The following is a 17,248-nucleotide window of genomic DNA, read 5'->3' as shown; positions in this document are numbered from 1 at the left end:
GCCTTTCGCCTTCCTTTGTATGGGAATTGCGTGGGAATCTCTTGTCTTCTGCAGACTTCTCTCAAATGTTGAAGCCCAAAATATTTAGTGGATGCACAAACTATATCAGTGATGTCAAGAAAAGCCAAAGTGTTACCTTTTAAAAACAAAAAAAATGAGGGGGGGATGTCTTTAAGAACTGGGGGTCCTTTTACAAAGCCTATTGAAGTCCATAAGAGTCTTTCCACTGATTTGAATGGGTTTTGGATCAGGCCATGGGACTGCAATTCAAACACATTCCCTGTGTCCCAGCTAACAAATTTACTAATTCTTTAATAATGGATAAGGCTGTGTGTCCGTCACGGATTCCATGACTTTCTGTGACTTCTGGTGCAGCTGACTCTGGGCCTGCCTGAGCAGATCAGGCAGTACCTGGGGCAGAGTGGGTGTGGGGAAGGGGCTCAGGGCTTGGGGCAGGGCATCGGGGTGCGAGGCAGCACTTACCGGTGGCGGGAGAGGGGGGCCTTCCTGGAAGCAGCCAGCATGTCCCTGCAGCTCCTAGGCAGAGAGGTCAGGGGGCTTTGCAGGCGCTGTCCCCACAGATCCTGTTGGCTGTGGTTCCTGGCCAATGGGAGCTGCGGAGCCGGAGCTCGTGGTAGGGGCAGCACAGGGAGCCACCTTCCTGTGCCTTCCCTCCCCCTAGGAGCTGCAGGGATATGCGGAGCTGGGTAGGGAGCCTGCCAATCCTCCCTCTTCCCCCCCTCCGCACCAGCGGGGGTCCTGAGCCGTGCACTGCTGCCCAGCACCCTTTCAGCACCAGTGGGTGTCCCGGGCTGCGCGCTGCCACCCGACCGTCCTCCGCCAGCAACAGTGGGGGTCCAAGGTCACCCTCGCCACAGCGTCCCAGGATGCGCCCCATGGCGCCCCCCCTAACCCCACCCACGTTTTAGTTAGGTGTATATAGTACACGTCATGGGCAGGTCACCAGCTGTGAATTTTTGTTTACCGCCCATGACCTATCCATGACTTACTAAAAATACCCGTGAATAAAATGTAGCTTTAATAATGGACCTACTTTAAGGTGCCTTCAAGAGGCATGGTAAGAGTGAACTCCCTTAAAACAGTTTAATCAACATGGATATAAACATAGCATTTCTTTTACGCAGTCTTGTTCTGAGTTCTCAGTTGTCTCTTTTACATGGAGGTGAGAGCATCTGGACACTTTTTTTATATATATATATTTTTATGAACTGGTAAGCAACTAGGTTTTACTGTATTTTCTCCAGGAATCCGAGCACTTAAAAGTGGTAGAGAAACATGCCATCTTAGATTCCAAAACTCCTGAGAAAATGAAGCATAGTCAGTCTATGCTTGAAGATGCGCAGCTACCAATAGAACAAAAGAAAAGGAAAATACAAAGAAATCTTCGCACATTGGAACAGGCTGGATTAGTGTCTTCAGCAAATAAGTACCAAGAAATCATCAATGAGATTGCTAAGGTAATTGGAATGTGCTGTTTTAAGATTTCTAAAAATGCACCTACCCTTTCACCATATGCACATGTACATGTGATAAACATCCTCCTACAGAATACCAAACTGAGTCACCTAAAGTATGCAAATGATGATTCCATCTCAGTTTGAAAGAAAAATGTAGACCCTCAAAATAAGTGAGGAAATAAATTTAGTTGCTAAAATACTCAAATACATGATTGCTTGAGCTGAATAATGTGCAAGGGTGTGCACTTTTCCTCTATTATCCACACTACACAAGTGATGAAGAATAACTGGCCATCTCTAATACTCTGGATATTTTTATGTAGCTCTTTTATTGGTATCGATAAACATACACCACAAATGGCAGGTGCTAATGCGAGAGGGTAAGCTACTTTTTTCCCATTTTAAAATTAAACAATTCTTTCAAAGCACAATGTTTTGAGTAATCATTGGTTTTCATTTTTACAGAGCTTAAAAGTTATTAAGAAACCAACTAAAAATAGCAGTCAGAAAAAGGATTTCCTTACATACCTTTGGCATAAGGCAAAATAGCTGCAGCGATGATGAAAAACAGTAAAGGAGGGTGGTGTTCTCCATTATCTCAATAAAGAGTTAGGCTTGTAGCAACCAACCATATTGACCCAAATCGAAATCCCCATTCTTGCTCATATTCTCCATTTATAATGACAGGTTTCAGAGTAACAGCCGTGTTAGTCTGTCTTTGCAAAAAGAAAAGGAGTACTTGTGGCACCTTAGAGACTAACCAGTTTATTTGAGCATGAGCTTTCGTAAGCTACAGTTCACTTCATCCGATCAAGTGAGCTGTAGCTCACGAAAGCTCATGCTCAAATAAATTGGTTAGTCTCTAAGGTGCCACAAGTACTCCTTTTCTTCTTTCTCCATTTAGTGTATGTAGTTAATGTGAAAATATATTAATTTGCATCAGCTATTGTCATGACACATGCTTTTTTGAAAAGGTAAAAGGTTGATTATGATTGCAAATACACATAGCAAGATATGTTTTCTAATGTGATTTCTGATACCATAACTGAGGGATTTCCTCTCCCCATGCTGCCATACTGCCACAGTTGTAATCAGAAAGTTGTGGTCAAGCTGCAACCTCCTTGTTACAAAAGGTGTGGTAGGGGGCATCTGGCAGGGCATCATCTTTGAGATCCCGGAACTCGCTCCCTCCCTTTTCTGAAATAGTCCAGATCGGATAACTTTCCAGGCCTGCTGCAGAAGACATCTGTTTATGAGGGCTTTTGAAGTAGGTGTAGGGAATGCTTCCGAGACAAATGGGTGGGAAGTTTTTTTTTAGGTGGCTGGCAGAGCCCAGTCTGAATTGATCATTTTAAAGCTGCTGACATTTTTTTAATTATTAATTTGTGTTCTGGTACTTTAGTTTGGTTTTTTTAATCAACATAATTAATATCCAAGGTTGAGGGATGGATGTTTTTAAGAGTAATCTAGTTTTATCCTTCAAGTATGAACTGGTGCAGATCCCGCTGTAGGCATCTGTGTGCCTCTTGTGCAGCTGGAGTCTTTGAATAGCAGCATCCTTCAGGCTCTGCGTGGACCCTGTAACACCTTGAGCTCTCATGCGGTCTCCACCCTCCCGCAGTTCCCTCTTACTGCCTGTGATAGCAAGACTGAAACCAGTGAGTGCCTCAAAAGGATGGACCAAAATACTAGCCCTCTAGAGAGAAATCCTCCAAGTCCTCTGTTGCTTCAAGAGTGGGAGGCGCTAGTGCGGCACAGGGAAGGAGTGGCCTGGTACTGATCTTGGAACAGGTTGCATTGCGTGCCTTACAAACACACTGTTGAACTCATCACAGTGCTGACGTACATACTGGTAGAGGAGTAGATATCCACATCTGAGACTTCCTCCACACAGAGACAACTATTGACAGCACCTCCCTGGGCACCGATGTCACGTACACTATGGCACCCCCATTGGAGGAAATATACTCCTTGTTGCTGTCCCTGAGCCATTGATTCACAATGTCAAAAAGGGGGAGAACCTCACAGAAAGTGCTGGAGGCTCCCCATCATAGGCAAAACATGAATGGCAGTGAGTTCATCAACTTCAACCCAGCCAACACCTGTACAGTGTGCATGTCTCAGAGCAGATCCCCTTCTCATGTATCACAAAAGAAGAGATCTCACTTCCCAGTGGCAGCAATGGCCTGGCCTTCCATGCCAGAGACAGATAACCTCCACCAACAGATTGAGGCTAAACAGGAGGAACGCCATCAACCTCCTTCTCCATCAGAAGTCGTCATTGTCACTAGATGAAACAGTAACACTAGCCACAACATTCGCACTGGGCTACTTTAAAGTGTTGTAGGACCTTTCAACCCCAGTCCCACAGACCCTGGACATCACAACCTTAGTAATCTGGGAAAAGGCCCGTAAACTCCGACATCCTAAATTTATCATCCTCTACCAGGATTGTCGTCCTCATTAACAACAATATACACTAGCTGGTGAAGGGACTTTTTGGCAGACCTTGGCCGCTCTTCCTGCTATATCCAAGAGGATGGAGAAAAGGTACCAAATATCATGCCAAGGCTGTGAATTCCTTATGGCTAACATAACCCAGGGTTCCTTGTGGAACTGATCTTATACGCAAATTCAGATCTGCAAAGGGCACCCCAAAAGAGGACTCTGAGAAATGGAATCTCTTCAGGTGGAAGTCTTATTCCTTTGCTTCAGTACAGCTCCTTATCGTGAACTGTCAGGCCCCATTCACAAAATGTAACTATTACATGGAAGAGGAAGTTCTTCCTAACCAAGCTCCTACGGGACAGTAGGGAGGAACTGAAAGATGACCTAAAGGAAGTTGCAGGGGGCCCTTGTCACATTAACATTGCAACGAAATGGCCTTGTTGCTTCCTCTAGGACTCATAGAAGAGGTATCACAAGCTCAGGGGGGGAAAACTTCTTCTCCCAATATTTTCTTCTTCTGCAGAGGAAAGGTGGTCTTTGTCCTATCCTAGACCTGAGTAAACAGAACAAATACACACACCACCTCAGTTTCAGGTTGGTGATGCTTGCCACCGATCTCAGGGCCACGGTCCCTCAGATCCTGTCTCTGTTCAATGTCCTAGGCCTGAAATTGAACAATGAAAAGTCAACTTCTGCAGAGACAATAGAACTCATCAGGTCAGTCTTGGATTTGACCTCAGCCAGGTTTTCCTGCCTTATTCCAGATTTCGTACTATAGGGGAGCTCAGTGTGATCCTCAATGATCATCCTCAGACCACTGTGAGGAATTCCCTCAGACTTTTAAGTGATAGGGCAGCATTCACATAGGTCCACCCCTAATGCCAGGCTGTACCTGAAAGATTTTCAGGCATGGCTCAAATCATTTTATTGCCCTCAGATTCATTATCTAGACAAGCTGATGTGCATCCCTGACAAAGTACTGTCATGAGGCAAGACTCCCTGTGCAGGGGAGTTCTTTTCTCTCTCCCTATCCCTATCATGACTTTGGTAATGGATGCCTCAGCTGTGGGTTGGGGAATGCATCTGGGTGACCTTAGAGCTCAGGTTACACATAAATGTCCTCAAATTGCATGCATTATTCTGTGTATATTGGCAGTTCCTGCCACACATTTAGGGCAAGCCTATTCAACGCCAACACAGCAGTGTTTTATGTGAACAAGCATTGGGGTGCCATGTCAGACAGCCTCTGTTAGGAGGCAGTCAAGTTGTGGAACTGGTGCATTCAGAGCTTTGTCAATCTCAATGCATCACACCTGCCAGGCTTTCAGGTGGTCTGGCAATTACCCTGGGGAAGTCCTTCAATTTGGAACACTAACGGTCACTCAACTCAAGCGTTCTAACTGGTATGTTCTGTGTACAGGATTTCCTGTCCGTACATCTGTCTGCAACTCGAAGGAACAGGAAGTAGTCCTCCTTCTGTTCCAGGGTGGATCACAGCCCAGGATCAATATCAGATGCTTTCCTGTTTCTGAGAAACAAAGCTCCTCTGTGCATACCTGCCAATACCCTTTATTTCCAGGGTCATAGAATCATAGAATCTCGGGGTTGGAAGGGACCCCTGAAGGTCATCTAGTCCAACCCCCTGCTCGAAGCAGGACCAATTCCCAGTTAAATCATCCCAGCCAGGGCTTTGTCAAGCCTGACCTTAAAAACCTCTAAGGAAGGAGATTCTACCACCTCTCTAGGTAACGCATTCCAGTGTTTCACCACCCTCTTAGGGAAAAAGTTTTTCCTAATATCCAATCTAAACCTCCCCCACTGCAACTTGAGACCATTACTCCTCGTTCTGTCATCTGCTACCATTGAGAACAGTCTAGAGCCATCCTCTTTGGAACCCCCTTTCAGGTAGTTGAAAGCAGCTATCAAATCCCCCCTCATTCTTCTCTTCTGCAGGCTAAACAATCCCAGCTCCCTCAGCCTCTCCTCATAAGTCATGTGTTCTAGACCCCTAATCATCTTTGTTGCCCTTCGCTGGACTCTCTCCAATTTATCCACAAGGTCGTTCTCAAACTCAATCAAGATCAGGGCAGAATTATCCTTATAGCTTCAGCCTGGCCAAGATAGACGTATTTGCACCTCTGCAAACTGTCCACTCATGAACCTTCATTAGCAGTAATCTGAGACCTTCTGACACACAGCCAATGGGTGGATGTTGCACCCAGACTTGTAAGTGCTGCACCTTATGGCATGGTTGAATGCAGAACAGGCACATTGCTCAGTGGCACTCTAGAATGCGCTCCTTAATAGCGGAAAGCCATCCAGAAGAGCTATTTAGCTGAGTTAATGAAAATGTGTTTTCCATCTCAGCAGCCTTTGGTAATGTGGCTCTGACTCAGATGAAGATTTAATCAATTCTGGACTATCTTTTGTGTCTTAAGGAGTCAGGTCTAGCTCTTAGCTCCATTAGGGACATCTGATGGCCATCTCAGCATTTCACCCTCACATAGATCCGTCAGCCTTTGCTCACCTAATCACTACCAGGTGTGAATGTTTGTCAGAGACCCAACGTTTTTCTGGTTTTAAATCTAGTGGTGTCTGTGCTTATGGATCCTCCTTTTGAGCCTTTACCATTGTGCTTGTTTCTACACCTGACTGCAAAGGGAACCACCTTAGCAGCCATTACCTCTTCCAGGAGGGTGGGAGAGCTGAATGCACTGGTCACGAATCCACCCTACAGTGTTCTACCAAGACAAGGTTCAGCTGAGACCTCACCACAGATTCCTCTTGAATATGGTGTCCCATTTCAAGTTGAATTAGTCTACCTGCCTACCAGGTTTCTTCCCAAAATTGCTTATGCATAAGGAGGAGGAGGAGCTCCATACCATGGACATTCAAGCATTGGTGTTTTTAGCTAGGTCGGACAAAGCCTTTTGGGGGTGTCTTCCCAGTTTTTCATCTTATGAAGAACGTATGAGAGGCCACCTGATGACTACTCACAGGCTCTCAGAATGGATCACCAGCTGTGTTGTGTTGCCAAAGGAGTAATGTCTCCTGACATACTCAGTGCACTAGACCAGAGCTCATTTGACCTCAGCAGCATTTGTGGCAGGTGTCCCAGTTATGGACCTCTGTAGAGCAACGTAGTGGTCTTTTGTAGTCATACATTTGCCAGGCATAACTCACAGTCTGCTGCATCACAGGAAGATGCAAATGTTAGGCAAGTGGTCCTGCAGTCCCTTTTCCAGTGAGACTCTGTGCCCTGCCTCTTGGAGTATCAGCTTGGGAATTGCTAGTAGTGTAATGGACATATGTAAGCACTCAGAAGACAAAATGGTTACTCACACTCTCATAACTGTTCTTCAAGATATGTTGCATATGTCCATTATACAACCCACCTTCCTTCCCTGATGCTTCAGCCTTTGTATCCTGGCTTTGGAGTATGAGGAGTTTAGCAGTGGGTGGGGTCTTTATGCATACTGCTGGGGAAAACACTCCAGCACCAGTGCACAAAATGCACATAAATCTACAGCATAATGGACCTGTGCAACATATCTTGAACAGTTATGAGAAATCCTGCATGTTGTTAGGGGGTTAAACTGGATCAGTGGTTCTCAACCTGTGGTCCATGGACCCATCAGGGTCTGCAGGCTATCTCTAAGGAATCCACGGAAAGTTGTCATTACCCTAGAATAGGGGTTTTCAACATGTGGTCCGTGGGCCTCAGGGGTCTGCAGACTGTCTAAAATGGCGGGGCAGATCCCTTTGGACATTAAAAAAATTAAGGGGGCCCACAAATGAAAAAATGCTGAGAACCACTGGACTGGATGACCCTTGCGGTCCCTTGTAACCCTGTGATTCTATGCAACGGTGAGTAACAGTCTTTTTTTCAAGATGATGTCCATGTGGATCCTATGACCAGCTCTCAAACTCCACTTTGAGACTTTAGCAACGCAGGGTTTTGATTGTGGGGACCTGAGGGAGATTGTGGCTGTTCCACCCTTTATGCCCTTGCATGGGAGCATAGAACATAGTATGTGTGGCCCCAGGCACTGCTAATCAAGATTCCAATTGGACACACAAGGGACATGCGCACCTACAGTGGGATCCACACGGACTACAACATCTCGAAGAACCACAGTTGTAATAAGTAACAGTTTTTATTGTGCTTTAAAGACCTAAAAATAAGCATCACATGAATAGATAAATCTTTTATATTCTGCAATGTCCTAGAACTCTTGAGTCAGAACTATCAGTGGCTTTTCACCCTATCCCAAATATTTGTCTCTCTTAAAATCTGACCTGTTTACTCACTTGGTCCTCACCACTGTTTGTAAATTCTGTACACTGGAGTGAAGAAGCTGACTAAGTCTCTACCTGTAGCATCAGTGTATTGGAAGAAATAACATACCATAAAGTTTTTGTGGATTTTCTTAACTAATTTTCAATGGTCATCAAATAACGGTTTATTTGCTGGAACACGGACTCTCCCTTCAGCATAATAGGCAGAAATAATTATAAATGATAAAAGAAATATGCTTTTATAAGCAGCTGACTAAATTGCACATAAATGGATTAGGGATGTCATTATCCATATTGCAGAACTAAATTGCTATACTTTGTACACGTAGGTTTTGTATCAACACTTTAAAAAACCTGGGACATATGAGCAAGTGCAGTATTATAATTTATGGTTTTTCCCCAGTAAATGGGACATATGAGCAAGTGCAGTATTATAATTTATGGTTTTTCCCCAGTAAATGAGTGAGCAATAAGTTACTATTCAGTCATAGAAACATTGAACAGATTTTGGTGGTGGTTTGTGAGGAAATTTTATTTAAAAAATTCAAATCAATTTATTATTCAATAAAACAATTCAATTCAAAACTTTTTACCTTAGGACATACGAAATCAAAGAAGATACCGACATCATCGAAAAGCTGAATTAGTGAAACTCCAACAGACTCTGTCTGCACTTCAATCCAAGACAACATTTTATGAAGATCAAGTAAATTATTACAACACCTATATAAAAACCTGCTTAGACAACTTAACAAGAAAGTGAGTTGAAAGATTTCTTTTTAATATCTAAAAAGCGTTCCTAATGCCATTGATGTAAGTGGAGGGCTTCATCCTTCGTTGCAAATTTGAGTATAATTCACATGTAAAAAGTGAACCAGAATTGTCACTAACTGTTGAATAACTAACTACACAGTAAAAGGAGACAGTGATAATAATTTCTTTGAAGCCTCCTTTTAAAAAGTCTTTTTAAAAAAAAAAAAAAAAAAAAGTCTGATAGAGGTATGTTTTCAATTTATTGGTCTTAAATTGGAAAGTTTAATTGGAGTTTCAGTAGGAGTACTCATGTGCAAACTCCATGTGCAACATTGCATTGGGGCATCACTATTATTTTCCTCCTCACTCTGAGGCAACTTGCTTGAAGGTGGAGGGATATAAAATAGTACTAACTTATTAAAATATTTCTTTGCTAAAATGTGCTTTGTGATGCAAATATTTGGCACTTGTCTGGGATGATCTGCATAACTCACTTCTGGATTACTGCGTTACTCATGAGATAAAGCCGCAACTAAGATTGCACAATGTAAAGTTTTATTGACCTAAGTTGTGGGCTCTTTAAGGGAGAAAGATTTTTTTTTTAACAAGAAAATCTATTGTCACTTCTAGCACTTTACATCTTACTATAAGTTAAGTACAACCAGATGCTAAAATTTAAGCTTTCAGAGCTGAAAATCTTTACAAAAATATGTAATTATACAGACAAAACGTCTCATAATTTTTCTGTGTCTAATAGTAATTCCAGTAAAGCTCAGATCTGTTCCTTTTCTTTTTTCTTCCATTTTGTTCCTTTCTAGTGATGATTTTTTTTTTTTTAATGTGAAAGTTGGTTACAGTTAACAAGAGCCTTCAGAAGAACACACAGGAGTGAAGGAAGAACTAAACTCTTTGTTAGCCATTCCTTTGCAAAGAACTATGGAGAAAAGGAAAGAAATAAGTGTGAAAGAGAAATGTGTTTGGTGGTGGATTAACTACAAACTTTTTTCATCCACAGAAATTCTCGGAGGTCAATTAAATTAGATGGAAAAGTAGAAGAGAAGGGAAGCAAAAAACTTAAGCACACGTCACTAAAGTACACAGCAGCAAGACTACATGAAAAAGGCGTCATTCTAGAAATTGAAGATCTTCAAACCAACCAGTGAGTATGACAAGAGCCAAGGAACTTGACAACTCTTTAACCAGTCACTGTTTTGGTAAAAGTTCAGAAATGTCAGCATTCTTTTTTCCTCACATTACTGTAGAGGTTTTTATACATTAGGAAGGGAAATTACAGTTGCGTATCCTAATAAACTTTTTCCCTGCTGTCTTTGTAGTTTGCTACTTAATGACTTATTTTTGAGACTAGGCATCATATATTTTTGCAACATTATAGCTAACTTCTAGATGTTCCATTTAAAGTAATTTAATAAGCGCTGATACAGCTGACTTGCTGAACAGCTACTGCATTTTCATCCACTGAGTAATCATTTTAATAAACTTTTGAGTAAAGCAGGCATTATGCTGAAATTGCCATTAGTGAAAATAATTCAGTTTTGAAGCTTCTGGATCCTGTCCTCTACCTCCTCCTGAGACACTTGGGCTTCAGCTCTCTTCCTGCAAATACCAGAGACAGGTCACACGTGGCTTCTCTGTGCTTCCTTCCACCCTCGTCCTTTGGCAGTGCAAACAGAATTGGTTTTTGAAGTCTCCCACATTACCTAATATCCTAGGTTTCATAGCTCTGTTTGGGACAGCTGCAAGCAAAATATCTCACCTTTCTCTCACCCTTTCTCCCGTAGAGGACCAAAAAATTTTCAGGGTGCTTTCATTCCTGCTGAGTTCTATCATACTGAGCAAGCCAAGGAGAACAAACTGAAAATCAAGGAGTGCTTCATTTGTGAGGAGATCTTTTTCAGAAGCTATAGAAAAGACAGCTCTGTCACACTTTTCAAAGGTCCATGGGCCTTTGCTTTTCTAAAGAAAATGATGCAGCATTGCAATGACATGTTGAGGTCCCCGCATTCTTCCTCACACCCTAGTCAAGACTCCTTCAGATCCATTTCAGCAAGGATGGGTCAGTTCATATTGGTGGTGAGACTTGTTAGAACCCCTGTGGTATTAATCAGGGATTCTTTGAGGGAAATTGGGGGGGACTTGTTAATTTAACACCTCACAATCAACTGGTCCGGTCTACTTCAAAAAAGAAATTCTAGAGTTCCTTCCTGTTCACTTAAGTGAGTTATTGTCAAGAGCAAGGAGTCTGGCATATTTTCCAGTTAGCCTTCTTTTAAAGAGGAGAATCCAGTCCCTTAGGAGGATGCTTCTTTGCATTTCCTTTCCAATAATATATTCAAGGTTGAGGAGCGCAAAAGCTCAACCCTCCCTCCTTCCCTTCACATGAGCTAAACCTCAAAAGCCCCAAGTATAATGGGAGAGTGGGCCCCCAATCGGAATGAAACTTCATTCCGAAAGGCAAAATGAATACATATTTTTTAAAGAAGCCAAACACCAGAAAATACAAAGGACAAACCACAAAGCACCCTAGATCTTCATCTTCCATGAGCTCCAGTTTCTCCTCCAAAGAAGGAGCTTTGTTTGAAAATTCCTGGTTTTGTGAAAAACCCAAAGTTAAAACAGCATGAGAAGTTCTTTTTTTCAGGCATGTTTGAAACCATGGAGAGGAAGGTTGAGGACACCATCAAGATGTAGCCAGAGAAAGCCTTACTAAGCTAAAACTAAGGACAGCTATTACTCATCCAAAACAGAGAGAACTTTCCATCCCCCTACTACGTTGCTCCATTGAAGTCATTGGGGAAGGAGTGGGAAATTCCCAACAAAAGGGGAAAAGGCTATTTAAGTCCTGAAATTCTACCTGGTTCTAGCATCTTAACAGTGTTTTCTAGCTCCCCTGAGGCTGATGTAGCAATAACATCCTTGGCAAAGGACATGGTGTCTTAGCATCTCTTCCTAAGGGAAGGATAATTTCTCAAATGCCCTGGTAGATGGAAAGATAGAGGCCACTCTCAGAAGGACTTCAATGATTCATGTGTCTTCAGAGCCTCACTGATAGCCACCTGATATGCCAGGACCCAAATGTCCTGGTACATAAAGCTAAAAAGACCTTTTCGCTAAAGATGAAACGTGTTTTTGGCTCTACTTTATGTTACACGTACTAAGTTTAAGATCAGCAGTGGTTCAAGCTCCTTTGGCTCTTAAAAAGCTGAACAGATCAGAGAAGAGAGATCAGTTCAGAATGGAGACACTAACTTCCATTATTGCTTCAGTGTCTATTGGGAGATCCCCTGATGATGATGGATCTGATGGAAGCTAAATCTGTATAGTCAATAAGACCATGTCCTGTTATGGCAAAGAGAGTTAACAGCTTGCCGGCTAGGGGTCATTTAGGTACTTGTTACCTCTTCCCTTTAAGGAAACAGAACTTGTGTGTACATTTTGTAAATAAATTACCCTATAGCCATGCTACACTGCAGACTTCTTCTGGCATAGCACTGTTAGTCAGGGGTGTGATCCCTTACTGATGCAGCTGTGCTGGCAGACACCCCTATTGTAGATGCAGTTATACCACCAAAACTCTGGTATGCTTTTACTGGTATGCTTGTTCTACTCATGGGAGGTGGTTTTATTATACGAGTAGAAAACACAGCTTTGCCAGTGTTCCTGAATCCACACCAGGAGCACTCTGCTGGTATAGTATGCTTGTATTCCTATACTGTAAAGCACTTTGAGTGTAAATATAGCCTAAGAAAATACCCAACTCTGCGCTACTGATTTCTGCTCCAAACCAGAAGTTGTCCTGGAGTCTCCCAGATTCTGCTACTGTTGGGCACAGGGGCAGTAGTAATACCCATGGTTTCAGATTACATACTTGTCATGAGTGCATACTGTGCTCGGGAAAAGGAAAATGCCAGTGCTTATAGTACAGATTTTGTTTTCGTGGCTTTCTCTATTGTTTCTTAATCATGTGAAATTGTGTGGCATACATTTATATATCCAATTTTTTTTAAGGTTTAAAAATGTTATGTTTGACATCACACCTGGTGAAGAAATTGGTGACTTTGAAATCAAAGCAAAATTCTTGGGTGTTCAGATGGAAAAAGTGGAACTCCATTTCCAGGTAAAGTTTAAATTTGTTCTATTGGACCTAAAAATCTACCCTTTCTGATTGCTCATAAACTACTGGAGCAGTATAGTATAATGGTGGGGGGAAGTAACAGTGTTACTGAGGTAGGATATTTAGATCAGGTTGAGATTGGGTATGTAGATGGGGATAATTTTAGTTTGTATGTATGACTATACAGTAAGTGTGTCAAAAATTAGCTACTAAATGTCACTTCAGCTGTGAAGCCTCTAGCTCTTGAGGCTCTAGACTGATAAATAAATGCACCAGAATTGTTGCTTTTATTTTTCAAATTGAGAATCCTAAAGTGTGAACCCAAGCCAAGACTAATTTTTTTTTTATTCTTAATTGCAGGATTTGCTTCAGATGCAATATGAAGGTGTGGCTGTAATGAAAATGTTTGATAAAGCTAAAGTGAATGTAAACCTGCTCATATTCCTGTTGAATAAGAAATTCTATGGAAAATGAAGATTGCAGCTATTGTGGACTCTGCATCAAATCAATAGGAATGTCTGTTCAGTATTTTTGCTTTTAAACATTTGTTTGCGGTTGCTATCATTGGATGTTTTTGATGTTAAAAAAGACCAAACTGTTCAGAAGAATATACTTATGTGCCTTTTTAATCATTTGATACTGCAGTAGTAAATTAGAAAATAGATTAATTTAAACACTTCCAGATTTCACTGTGGTGTTGGAACTTTGATTGGAAAGTATATCATTATTTAGTGACACTCAGCTATTTCGGGGCCAGAGGGGAGGGCTGGTTTTTAAAGTACGCAGAAAATAAATTTAGTTCAATGGCATAAATATATACACTTCTTCCTATGAAAACATTATATTTTTAAATTATCCAAGTTGCATAATATAGTTCTTATTAGACTTCTGAAGTATTCTCTGAAAGAAATCCTAATTTGTTTCTAAGGGATATTTTTGGCAAATAGTTAAATGCTAAGCCTATTTTCTGGCAATTGTCAACTGTAAAGCGAACTCCTGTGCAATTTGAAATAAAATTTTATAGGTAATTATAAAGTTACAATAACATTTACTTGTACAAAATATATTTTGTGATTTTATTCCTACTAAATAAAAGTGCACTACTGCCTCGGGTAAGTAAAACTTTCTACTCCCAGCCTTTTAATTTAAGGGGCAAAGGGGCAAGCTGAATAGTGATCAGTTGTTTTTTTAATTACTTGAGATATTAGAATACTTAAATTGTGCCTGTCTTTTTTTGTACAAAAATAAATAAAATCAGTAAATAAATGCAATAAAATCCGTTTTTAAATGTATTCTTTGGAGATTGTTCTATGTAAAATAAATGTTACTTACTTACGCTGGTTTGGTTTCTAAATCATTTTCACCCTTTATTACTGTAACAATCCACATGGTGAGAGGGAATTCTGTTGCACAGCTTCTCTCCTCATTCATTACTCATGGACTAATACCCTCCATCTGTGAAATTTGGAAGTTGTCCAGTGTTGCTGGAGCCTCTAGAACTAAACTCTGCCCTTCAGTTCAGGGCACCAGATTTTCTGCCTCTGGCAGTGGAATCAGTTTGACAGTTTCTCCCAACCATTTTGTTCTAAAAGCTTTTATTGTGATTCGTTTTTGTGCAGTAGCAACTTCACCGCCTCCTCCCCTGGATCAGGTAAATAGCAGTGTTGTGGCTTCAACAATCTGGGTCTGCCACGACAGCCACTCCCTGCAGGACTACTCTGTCCCCCATTCCAGTATAGCAGAGCTATCCTGCAAATACCTGGCTTAAATCTAGGCAGTGTTCCCTGTGATGCTCTACAGAGAGTGAATTATGCCCTACCTGTTCCCAACCAGCTAACCCTTGCACTGCCAGGATATGAAGCTTCGAGTCAAACCAGCATGTTGGGTTCCCAGCCCGCCCCAAGGAACCTTAGTGCCAATGCAGAAAAATCTGATCAGGAATTCCTGAGCTTTCAAGGAAAGAGTCTAAGGATGAGGAGGAAGCTATCCAGCTTGCTCAGGGAGTAAATCCTGTAACAGACCTGGGCTGGAGTGGGGGGAAACCCTAAAAGGATCCAGAATTGTCATTCCTGTCCGTTTCCTCCCCCCACCAAGATACTGAAGTGGGTCCTCTGCTTGCTTGCCTAACGGCTTTGTTTACCTTGCATGTAAATATCCTTTTCATTGACTTTGGTCTTGTTTAATTTTCTCTGGAGACATAGTCAACCTGGCAAAATTGTCTAGGATAGGCTGGGCTTAGGCACTAACTGCCAAACACATTTTAGGAATGTATTTCCAGCACGTCTATAATTCTTTATACACTGCCAGTACATACATCGCAATAATAGTAATACCAGCATCTTACCAATTTGTATACAGCTTATATGACCACTTTTAGCTACAAATACTGACAGCTGCGAGTTCAGGCAATGAGTGTGTCAGGCCTAATGAAAGGTATGGTACGATATGCCCTCTACAAGTTAGCATTGATGGGCTTCCCATGTCACACAAGGGTAGCCATGAAGGGATTATTACTCTGGCAGAGGGAAAAATCTGGAGCAGAAGCTGCCCAAGGAAATCAAGATAAATTTTCCTCAAAATCCTCAGCATGACAGACAAAGAGCATTTGTGTACAAAAGTTCACAACTCCTGTACAAGACTTCCTTCTGGTCTAGTCTCTGCACCTAGAATTTTAGATGTCTGGTTGTATGTTGTGCACCTATAACCATGCACATACAACATGCCAGTCAGTACCCTTTCTGGAGAAACAGACCCATTCATAAATATAGGTGCTGGAAAAGATACAGAGCCACCAGCTCTTCAAAATCAAGAGGAGCTTTTGATCTCAGTGCAACCATAGCAGGAAAGATTTGCAAAGATCCAAAACTTCATTGCATCAATTATTTCCTGAGGGGTCATCGGTAACCAATTATTTACAATGGCTATGCATCAGATTTATAACCTGAATAGCTGAAATGTCTTCTGCTGACATAAGATCACATGGACTTGCAACATTAGGTGTCATTCTCCTATAACATTCAACTGCCCCTTTGTGGGCAGGTAAGTACACACGACATACTGAAAGCCAGCTCAACTTTCATGCTAGACCCTTGCATGCTCACTATGGATGCAAGCATCCTTGGAAGACAAATTTCCAAAATCTCTCCATATGCATCCTTTTAGTTCATTTTAATACCTCTATCCAGGGAAAACACACAAAACCCGCAAATGTGATCAAAGGGGATTGAACTAGGTGTCCATGTAATCCAGTATCCTGTCTGTGACCGTGAACAGTACCAGTTGCAGCAGTTGAAGGTACAAGAAATCATGTAGTAGGCAGTTATGGTACTCACAGAGGAAGTCTTCCACCTCCTGTTAGAAGTTGGCTTATGACTGAGGCATGAGTGACCTCTGGTTACTCCCTGGTTTTGGAAGGGATATAAAAACCAAAGTTTCTCTGTGACCATGGAAATAATGTTCTGGATTCAATACAGTTCACTTAAAGGATATGGAAAAGGGAGAGTTGTGGTTCTCCTTCTAGTTCTCCACTGGCCCACTTTGGACTTGTTATATGGCTAAGAAGCCTGCGTTACACCTGCAGAAAACACCAGACCTCTTGAGAAAGGGACTCCTTCATTCAGACTGCAAACACCTACAGTTAACAGCCTGGATAGCAGAAGAGAAGTGTAGTTCAGCATGAATTCTCCATAATTTCTTATAATTTGGTATCCGGACAGAACTCAACCAGAATATTTTGTTAGTTGATCTAGTCAAATTTACATTTCTGGTGTGAAGGAAAACCAAAAGCTTTTTTTTGTGTGTAGTGCCCAGCACTATAGAACCTTGACCTCCAGATGCTATTGTGACACAAATGTCACCATAATCCCAAAGGTCTGGTGATCTCAGTTACATATTTCAGAGTAGCAGCCGTGTTAGTCTGTATTCGCAAAAAGAAAAGGAGTACTTGTGGTACCTTAGAGACTAACAAATTGGTTTGAGCATAAGCTTTCGTGAGCTACAGCTCACTTCATCGGATGCATTACATATGGGTTTCTCCAGGAGAAATGGCTGTCTTACAACCAAACACCTTAGAAAATGTGGGTACCAGTCAGAGCAGCTCTTTACAGACAGACACATTGGGTCTTCCACTAGAGTATTG

General features: G+C 41.8%; 1 protein-coding gene across 4 annotated transcripts in view; it reads left to right on the top strand.

Moving 5' to 3' along the window:
- Positions 1-14,439, top strand: part of IQGAP2 (IQ motif containing GTPase activating protein 2) — a 229,770-nt gene extending 215,331 nt beyond the window's left edge. For all 4 annotated transcript variants that reach the window (XM_073344187.2, XM_073344188.1, XM_073344186.1 and 1 more), the window contains 5 exons: positions 1,266-1,478; positions 8,824-8,984; positions 9,994-10,137; positions 13,005-13,113; positions 13,471-14,439. In XM_073344187.2, the coding sequence (XP_073200288.1) occupies positions 1,266-1,478; positions 8,824-8,984; positions 9,994-10,137; positions 13,005-13,113; positions 13,471-13,584 (741 nt within the window). In that variant the 3' untranslated portion in view covers positions 13,585-14,439. The remainder of the gene's footprint in view (positions 1-1,265; positions 1,479-8,823; positions 8,985-9,993; positions 10,138-13,004; positions 13,114-13,470) is intronic.
- The last annotated feature ends 2,809 nt before the right edge of the window (positions 14,440-17,248 follow it).

This window comes from Lepidochelys kempii, chromosome 5 (assembly GCF_965140285.1).
Source record: "Lepidochelys kempii isolate rLepKem1 chromosome 5, rLepKem1.hap1, whole genome shotgun sequence".
Lineage (NCBI taxonomy): Eukaryota > Metazoa > Chordata > Testudines > Cheloniidae > Lepidochelys > Lepidochelys kempii.
Note: the sequence above shows the minus strand (reverse complement) of the source record. Positions and strands in the feature narration are given on the sequence as shown.